Consider the following 9,971-nt stretch of genomic DNA (forward strand, 5'->3'; position numbering starts at 1 on the left):
ATTTGGGGCTGTTTCTGGATGATGTGTTAAGTATTAAAAAACAAATTGTGAACCACTACTAAACTATACAAGAGAACACTTACCCTCTTTAAAAAAGGCAGCGGTGTGCAGTGGGTAATACGAACATTTAATAGTTTAATTACTGTTGTCAAAGGTAAAACAGGCTTAAAGTTGCTTTGTATATTGACACATTAGCATTTAGTTCAAAACAGGAGTGCATGTTGTGGTTTTTGTTTTGTTTTTGTTTGTTTTTCTGGGGCTTTTTTATGCAAGGTTCCCAATTGTTCCTCCTTACTGCATGTTGGGTCATGTTGCAGAGCAATCTTAGCTAGCACAGATGGGATTCCTTTCAGATGAAATAAAGGATGGCAGTCTGGGAGCACTTGACGTATTCCAGCTATTAACTGGTATTGAGGTCATGGGACCAAGCTAGAGCTCGCTCTGAAGTAACCCCAGTGAAAACATGTGTAGTGCAAACATTCCATCCATAATACCAGCTGCTTCACTCTACAGATCTGCTCCTATTTGTGTCATTTACTGCAGATTTTTTTAAAAGGATCATCAAAGCAGTGAAGAAACACGTATTTTTTTTTTGCAGTGAAACAGATCTAATTTTCTTGCATTTTCCATATGAGATAAGGATTTCTGATTTCTGCCAAATGTTCATTCAGTGTATTTATATTATCTCCATAGGAACATGTAATAAGGTCCTCCTGAATTATTATGAGTCACTTGTACTGTTTAAAGTCTTCATTTTTTTCCCCACCAAGCCATCAAGTAAATCACTTTTTATCATTTTCTACTTAACACATGTCATGTTATCACTTCACTGATTTGACTTGTGCATTTTCTATTTTGAATGTGACAAGAAGCTCCAGTGTACTGGAATAGGTGGAAATTTCATTAAGCAGGTCTATTTCAATATCAGCTTTATCTCATGAATTACAATATCCTGTTGATGAGAAATGTGTTATTTTATTATTGCTCCTGCAGCAAACCAGAAGTGTTGTGAAAAGCCAAGGAAAGGAAAATCTATCAGGTGTATACTAACAGTAAACACCAGGACCAGAGGATTAAGCCTGAAGAGAGATCACTTATATAAATTTAAGAACACTTTTAAAATTGCTTCTACTTCTATAAACATACATGTATTTTTACTGAATATTCTAACTCTAAACTAAAGCTTACTGATCTTCCAGGTGACAGGCTTTTATGAATTCTGCACCATAACTGTGGTTAGTTATAAACCTGTGTTTTTGCCTTCTGCACCAAAACTTTGTAAGCAGGTTCAGGGTGCAGGGTCTTGCTGCTGTAGAGAAACAAGTATGTGAATTTAGTCCTTATGGAGAAAAAAGATCTCTCATTTCATATTATCCAAGGTCTAGTTTAGAAAGAAAAGGAAAATCATGCAACACAACTGCAGTGTAAAGAAGAACTATAAGTATTTCTTAAAACGTGGCGCAGTTCTAAATAATGCACTTCATTTGCATGTGAATAATTCATCATTGAATACCGCTGAATTTAAGAGAAATAACAGAATCTTACATATGAGTTGAAAGATTTTTATTTTAATCTTATTTGCTTTTGAGTTTACTGTCAGAGAGCTGTTTTATAAAGTAGCATGGACTGTAAATCACTAAAATCAATATTTATTTAATTTTATAGTGGCCTTAAACTTCCAGACACCGGGAGTGCAAATGGAATTGCAAAATGGAAAATTCCTAGACAATGGTGGTTCTGGCTACATTCTGAAACCAGAATTCTTGAGAAATCAAGGTTCATCTTTTACCCCACACAATGTGGGAAGACACAGTAAACCCATGTCTCTGTCAATAAAGGTAAGCTTAGGGAAGTTTTTGGTTTGTTCCATAAAATGTGAAAACAAATGTCACATAGTTCAGACCTATTTTTATGTATTATTTGTCATTTTATCCCCATTTCGGGTTCTTGAGAATTTTAATGCTTTTTTCTTAACAACGTGTTAAAACTGTCATATAGTATCTACTACTATTTGGATGGTTTCCCATATGTAGTTCACTTATGTTTGCTAAAAATACATAGGTGTTCAGAAGTTGTAAGAGTTTGAAAAAATACATGAGTTTTCATGGTGTTGTATGCAGAAATGTAACTTTCACTGTGTTTCAAGTGTAGCTGACAAAGGGACCTGTCAGTTACCGTTGTGGGGACTGAAATCTGAATAAAAATTGAATGTGCATTTCTGGTGTTATTTTAAGTATTAGTAGTACCACATATACTATTATAATGCTAACTGACAAATGGAAATGTTTAAAGATGCAATAGGAAGACTTATGCTTCTTTTAAATTTCATTATCTTCCCGTGCATACATAAAGAGCTGTCATCCTAAAATGATATAAATAAGTGTAAAAAGGGGGCTGAATCAATAAGCCTTTGAATAATTTCTACTTCTTACTTCTCTCAAATTAAAATCTGATTTACTTCTTAAAAATATTAGAAATACATCCCCTTTTAAAATAACGGGTTAGAAAAAACTTATTTTGAGTCCAAGTAGATATTTCGCAATTGTTCACTATTTAGAATACCTTTTCCAATGAAAAAGTGCTATTTCTGGTTACATAGTACACTACTGGTATAAATGCCATTTAATTATCATAAATTTAGTGTATAATTAATATTTTGTTTCTTTCAGAAAAATAAATGGCAGAGATAAAGCATTAGTTAATAACAATTATAAAATACTTACATAATGTACACCTAATCAAGAACACTTTAGTGTCCTAATAGTAAGCATATCAATTATGAATAGACATTACTGAATGATTTCAAGCACCCATGCATATACAGCAGTTATTTTAGCCCTTATCTGTATAAAGCTGGAATTAATTAAGATGAGAAAAAATCCACAATTGTAATGTGGGAGACAGAAAAAATCATTGATAATTGTAAGGAAATTTCTGAGTTTGGAAGAAGTTGGAAAAGAGAAAGCCAGCTTTATAGACTGAGGATTCAGACTGAGACTGTAGGTTGGGTAGTGAAGGACACAAAGAAGCAACAACATCCTAACAGCCGAGGGACTGTAGGGTGCAGAGAGCCCCATTGATAAAGTCAGCAGCAAAAGCCAGGAAATGGTTGAAGACAAAAAGAGTCAGGGGCAGGAGTCAAAGGAAAACTAGCTTCTGTTAAAGAAGCAATTATTGGAAAAATTACTTAACAGAAGGCAAAGATATAAACCAACTTGGGGTAAATTTCTCTGTGATTGAGTGAAGAATGTAAGTGAACAAAAAAATTGCACAGGGCTCAATTTTATGGAATTCAATATCCCTCTTAACATGATGTGCCACAATTCCCACCAACAAGAAGCACATAGCCTTTGAAGCAGAAATACAAATATGCAAGGTACTCTATAAGAAACCTTTTGAGCCTACTGTGTTATTTATTACTCTCTCTATATGTCTACTTCACATCGGGTCTCAAAAATCGATTGGATTTACGGATTTTGGTCACTGTGTGCTGAAAAAAAATTTCCTTTTTTCCTACCCTGTGGAAAATATAGTTAGATATAATAATGCAGTGGGGTAAGATTGGGAAACAGGACTTGGGCAATATGTCCGAATTTTCATCATGATATTCAAGCATGTCAAAGAGCCTCTGCTGTAAGTGGGCAGTCCATCAGTGCTTGGACCTTACGTAGTGAAGGTGTTAGCTGCTTTCTGGAAAGAAATGGACAGTACCAGGGTTTGCTAAGCCGCTGTGCTTCAACATTTCAGGCTAGAACATTTTTGGAACAAGGTGATACAGCAAATACCCAAGCAAAAAGTAGAATCTGTGGGGTTTGATTTTTAGGTGGTTGACAGGGGAATAAGAATCTGTATCATGAGTTTTGATGCTTAGTCCTGAGATCTGGATCACGAGTCATATCTTTCACCTAGGCTTGCAGGCTTGTATATCTCTCTTGATATATTCCATGTGTTTATTTCTAAAAGCAGATTACAGTACAGATGGTTATTCTTTCCTAGATGTCCTGAACTGTAGATAGAAAGCAGAAAAAGTTGTGACTTTCATAAATCCTTTCTTAGGCTGGGTGCCAGACAACAGGGCAGTGTGAGGCTAAATTTCCAGGTAGCTAACTAAATTAAGGAGAAAAACATCAGGGAGCCTACTAAATACAGAGGTTTTATGTGTTACCGTGATAGAGAGGGAACACAGGTAAGGCAGTCTGCTACATACCCTGTAACATAATGCTGATGTTACTGTAGGTGTTAGTGCTGGTCCACTGGACACAGATTTAATAAGAATTTATGAGCTTGATCTCAGAAAATGAAAAAATCATAAGACTGATTTCCCCAACATTATTATTTTGCATGGTAATCAAGTATAATTTTAACGACTAAATATTGAACAAAAACTTAAACCAGAAAATTTTTATTTAAAGCATGGTATCAGATTTATTTATCTATGCTTTTACGATAAGGGTGAGGAAACACTGGAATACATTGCCCAGAGAAGTTGTGGCTGCCCCAACCCTGGAAACAGTCAAGGTCAGGTTGGATAGGGCTGTGAGCAACTCAGTCTAGCTGAACATGTCCCTGCTCATTGCATGGAGGTGGGACTGGATGACCTTTAAAAGTCAGCTCTTCCAACCCAAACTGTTCTATGAAATTAGCCACAAATTAAATTAAATGGGAAGCACCATATTCTTAATCTCATTGCATTGAATATGTATATGATAATATCTTATGGCTGGTGTATGCTTCTTATAGTTGTTTCTGATGTAACATTTTTTGCTACTATGACTACTACATGGCTACTATGTAAAGCTCATTCTTAGTTATTTCAGTAAACTACAACTTTAATTTTTCAGCTCATCAGTGGTCATCAGTTACCACTCAGTAACGTGTTGAAGACTAACAAAGCTGACCCTTTGGTGCAGATAGAAATCTATGGTGTTCCAGAAGATCAAAGAAAAAAAAAATCTAGTGTTATAAAAAGCAATGGTAAGCATAAGTCTTACTCTTTTGACTGTGAACAAAGCACAATAATATTTTATAATGAATTACCTTTTTTTTTTTTCATCTGAAGAAGTTATGTACTGATAGAGACTGCCATTATTTTTCTCTAGACTAGGATATTCTGGCACAGAACCTGTAGCAGAAGTTCATGCTACGTTCCAGTTTTGTAGACTAGTAGGCTAAGGAAGCATGAACTCTCCTAGTTAGTAGTACTCTCCTGCAGGAAGTTAGAATGCATTGTCTTTACTCACTGTTGTGGGCTCACCCTGGACAGCAGCTCAGCCCCACACAGCTGCTTGCTCACTCTCCCTCAGTGGAATGGGCAGTAGTGAGAAAACTCTTGGATTGACATACAGTTTAATAAGTAATGCAAAAGCTGTGCATTCAAGCAGAGCAAAAGAATTCATTCAATGCTTCCCATCAGCAGGCAGATGTTTAGCCATTTCCAGGAAAGCAGGGCTTTGTCATATGTCATGGCTACTTGGGAAGACAGACTCTCTGAATGTTTTATCTTCCTCCTTCTTTCTCCCAGCTTTTTTATGCTAAGCATAATGTTATATGAGCTTGGGATCAGCAACTGACTGATCCCTTTGGTCAGCTGGGGTCAGCTGTCCTGATTGTGTCTCTTCTCAACTTCTTGTGCACCTCCAGCCTCCTTGCTGAGATGGGAAGGGGGGGAGTTGCAGCATGAGAAAGAGAGAAGTCCTTGACACTATGTGAGCACTGCTCAGCAATAGCTAAAACACTGGTGTGTTAGCAACACTGTTTTGGTCACGGATCCAAAACATAGCACCATATGGGTTGATATGAAGAAAATTAACCCTTTTCCAGCCAAAACCAGCACACAAATTGTTAAATTTAAAGAAATTATTTTTTTCTGAGGTTTCTGTGACTGAACCACTTAACCACTTAGCTCATATGAAGTTTCTAGTAGGACTAGTCCCTTAATTGCTTGACAGTGTACTCTTTGTAGTTGTCTTCGAGTATTCACTTACCTTTATTATATAGATCTTTATGCTTCAGACGAAAAGCTCCCTGTGATCTCTCAGCTTCTATGCCTTTTTTTTTTTTCCTTTTTGTGGATGGCTGCTGCTGTTTTAAATCGGCCCCTGAATTTCTTTTCTCAAGACAAAGCACCACCCTCCTTTTCCACATCCTTTTTTTTGCATTTTTAGTCAAGTGATAGCTTTGATACCTTAATTTGTTTAGCTCCTGCCTCATTTCCAGTGCTGTAAAGGAGAAATTTTGGCAAAACCATGAAATTGGTTTGGCTATAGGAAAGTTTTAGTTGAGCAGAGGCTTTTAACCTGGCTATCAGTCCCACTTTATTCTCTTCTGATATGACAGTAACTTTCTTAGGCTTTTGATTTACTTTATTATGTAGCTAATATATGACAAACTCTTAGAAGGGGCTGGCCTGCAAGTCCCAAGCTCTCTATGTTTGCTTCATTCCGAGAACTTACATCTGATAGTCCACAATCTGTACAAAAAGTATGACTTATATGTTGCTGCAGTCAGTGGAAGTCTCATCATTTATTTAAATGGGCACAGAAATCTAGGGAAAAGAATGAATCTTTTTCAGTTCAGTTCAGACTATTGATAGGAGATACAGTAAATTCAGGTATTAAGTAGAATGAATGCAATAGTATTTTGATACGGTGTATTTTCTCTTTTCATCAGCTTTGAGCCCTAGATGGGATGAAACCTTCTCTTTTACTATCCAAGTTCCAGAACTGGCATTGATACGCTTCTGTGTGGAGGATGAGATACCACTGAGTTCAAATGAATTCCTTGGTCAATACACTTTACCGGTGCTCAGCCTGAATAAAGGTAATATTTTTATGTGAGCCACCTATAATGGCTCAAAAAAAACCCAACCCCCCAAAACCAAAAAATAACAGTATTTCAGGTTTTTATCATTAGTGTACGATTGTTAGATATTTATCTCCCAAAGGAGAATTGCACAACCATATGTAAAAATTGCACTCTCAAGTCACTGTAGTCTCCAAATGCAAGTCCACAGTGTAGAAATCAAAAGGATATTAATGACAGTCAATCATTTCTACTGCACTATTCCATTTAGGTAACAACTTCTCAGATGGTATTTTAACACACTGCAATAGGAAACAGGAAAAGAGATTAGTCAGAAGCACTATAAAGGCAACATTTTTGTGCACTTTCTACTCAGGCTCAAAACCTAATACAAGCCAAATTAAAAAAAACTAAAACCAAAGCCAAAACCCAAAATCTACTAAAAACTAAACCCCCCAAAATGCTCAGGTAACCAGGTAAAAATGCTCAATTTTTCAGAGTAGAGAATGAAGAATATAAATTAAGGAAAATATTTGTCGTATTTTTCGTTCTAGTGTTTGTTTTAGTGTACAGCTTCTGGAGTTGTACATGATTAATAGGCAGCACATAAAGAGCAGACACAGAAGTCAGCAGGCCAAGGAGAAAAGCTTACGTAAAATGGCTACTTACTATATTGAATTTCCAAAGCTATTTCTGACAAAACAAATAACTAACTTTTATTAGTGAATGAAGATGTGAAGGCAAAATGTTAGAACAGGCAACCGGCACTGTGCCTTTTTTATTAAGGTTAACAGGATTTTTAATGGCTTTTTCTTTTCAGGTTCTGAAATCATAAAGCTGTTTGTGATTCTTAGCTGAGGTTAAGGAGTTACACAAGAACAAAGACATTACACTTAAAGCACACTTCTTTTTTTTGTTTTTTCCAACATAAATTTTTACACTGATCACCTTTTACTTTCCTTTTATTTATATATTTCAGGATAAAGATTAAAACCCCATGCCAACTCAGGATGTCTGAGACAAATCTATGTAGCAGGCACTGAGGCTTGCATATGCTTGAAAAAACATCAATTTGTCTCTAATGTGCTGTAGCAATTTCAGTCAAAACTGGGAATTCATGTTTTGAAAATGTAAGAGCAAGCTGATTCTACAGGAAAGATTTTGAGTGTAGCACTTCAAAATGCTAGAAAATGAGTATACGTATAAAAAGTAAAAACAGTGCCAAACAAATTGCCCAACTCCCACTTAACACAACATGAAAAATATAGGATGTCCTGAAGATGCCCAGAGGCATAAATAAAAGTGCTTCTAAGAGATGAACTGACAGATAATTGCAAAATTTATCGCAATGCTTAGCATTGAGACCTCTGGATTCCAGTCTGCAACCATGGCTTTGCTTCAGTTACTTAAGTTCCCTAAATAGTGAAAGGGGAAAATGTGCTTTACAGAGGGAGTCACAACAGCCTAGACTTCTTAAGAAGGAACTGTCTAAACCAAGCTGAAGAGTGAGTTAGGATTTCAGTTTTACTCTTCATGGCTCCAGTTGCTTTAATGTGTATCACAAGATTGAGCCTTCTTCCCTGGGATTCATATCCCTGAGGGCAAGTTTCTTCCAAAAGCTGAGCGCGCTTTATTTTCTTTGACAGGCAGTGGGACAAAGTTGTGCCATTGCCACTCTCCACTGGATTTTCTCTTGAAAGTATTCAAATGTATATCATTACTGCCTTCCTTTACCCAGCAGCAGCCTCTCAGCTCAGTTGTAGCATACACTGGGGAAGAATGCTTGCTGCCTACATGTGCCAGTATTTTATTTTTCATGCAGTGATAAAGTAGGTATGCTCTGATTAAGTAGGTAGACTCAGAAGGGCTGAAAGTGAGAATAATTCTCTAACTGAATGGTCTTTAGTAAGAGTAGTGGGGTCCTGGGTTACAGTCCCTCTCCAGTGAGTCTGCCATGTAGACAGGAGTCCAATTATTACTGCTATTATCATTGGATCAATTAATAGTTAATTATTTCATACTATAAAAAAGTTTTACTCCTTTCAGAATGCTTTGTAGAATATTCTCTAGGTAGGGGCTAGAACATGGTCTTTAGAAATGAGTCTTTGTCCTTGAATGCAACTTTGGATAGGAAATAAATCATGTCTTCTAGACACTTCTGAAATCAACTTCTAAAAGTTATCTCAAATGCATATTGCCTGGCCTCAACTTTAATATCTGCTGCCCAGAAGATACTTACTTAAATAGCTGCAGTTACATATACACAGATAAAACACGGAACATGTTTCTTAATCAAAAGTTACATTATTATTATGAAATAATAGACATTTACAGTGATCTAAAGAAATACAGGCTCAGGGTTTTGGAGAAGGGATTTTGTTCTTTGAAGAGGTAAATTAAGTGTGAAGTTGAAGAACTATAGTTTCTCCAACTGCTTTGACAACCAGATTAACATGTAGTTTCTGAGGCATGCCCTATTTCTGATACTGGGAATCACTCAGATATAAAAAGAGATGCTTAACAGACTTAAGATGTCATGGCAGAAGATCTTACATTACATTTATTTTTTGCATTTGCTGGACAGTTCTTTACTGCTGCAACACCATTCTTCTCTAATGCATTAGCACTCTTGATTCACAAGCTATTTAATTTGCTGCCAGAACAATGCATGCAGCACATAATATCTTTGGATGTTAAAATGCATGCTTTCTCCATGTTTACATATCATTGAGCTAAAAGCCTTTAGTTTGAAAAAAAACACCACATCCTGAAATACACTGGAGTTTTTCACTTTGTGTCAAAACATACCAGAATTTAAATACTGCAAATGTAGAGGAGAAAACCAGTAGAAATGGGATATGGGTTTTGCATAATTTCAGTTTATTTTAAAGAGTTATTAAGAGAATCATAAATTATTTCTTATTTGCATAGATCATAAAACCACTCTATCTTAATCTTTGTGTTTGTGGTTGATACACTAATACACTAATAAAGTGTCATTATATTTACAGGTTACCGTAACGTTCCCCTGTTGGACAAACATGGTAAAAGTCTCAAACCTGCATCACTGTTTGTTCATATATGGTACTACTAATGACACTCTGCAGTAATAGTTCTGAATGATCATCCCCTGTTCAATAAAGCAACATCCCCTGGCTTGCAACAACCCA

The 9,971-nt window shown here is 36.1% G+C and overlaps 1 protein-coding gene across 1 annotated transcript in view; it reads left to right on the forward strand.

Moving 5' to 3' along the window:
• PLCZ1 (phospholipase C zeta 1) overlaps positions 1-9,971 on the forward strand; it is a 52,845-nt gene extending 42,874 nt beyond the window's left edge. Inside the window, exons 9-12 of the mRNA XM_061444641.1 lie at positions 1,666-1,838; positions 4,842-4,974; positions 6,670-6,819; positions 9,813-9,971. Coding sequence (XP_061300625.1) covers positions 1,666-1,838; positions 4,842-4,974; positions 6,670-6,819; positions 9,813-9,895 — 539 coding nt within the window. The 3' untranslated portion in view covers positions 9,896-9,971. The remainder of the gene's footprint in view (positions 1-1,665; positions 1,839-4,841; positions 4,975-6,669; positions 6,820-9,812) is intronic.

This window comes from Pezoporus flaviventris, unplaced genomic scaffold (assembly GCF_033815535.1).
Source record: "Pezoporus flaviventris isolate CSIRO_AGI_PZ_B2104156 unplaced genomic scaffold, CSIRO_AGI_Pfla_v1 ptg000002l, whole genome shotgun sequence".
Taxonomy (NCBI): Eukaryota; Metazoa; Chordata; class Aves; order Psittaciformes; family Psittacidae; genus Pezoporus; species Pezoporus flaviventris.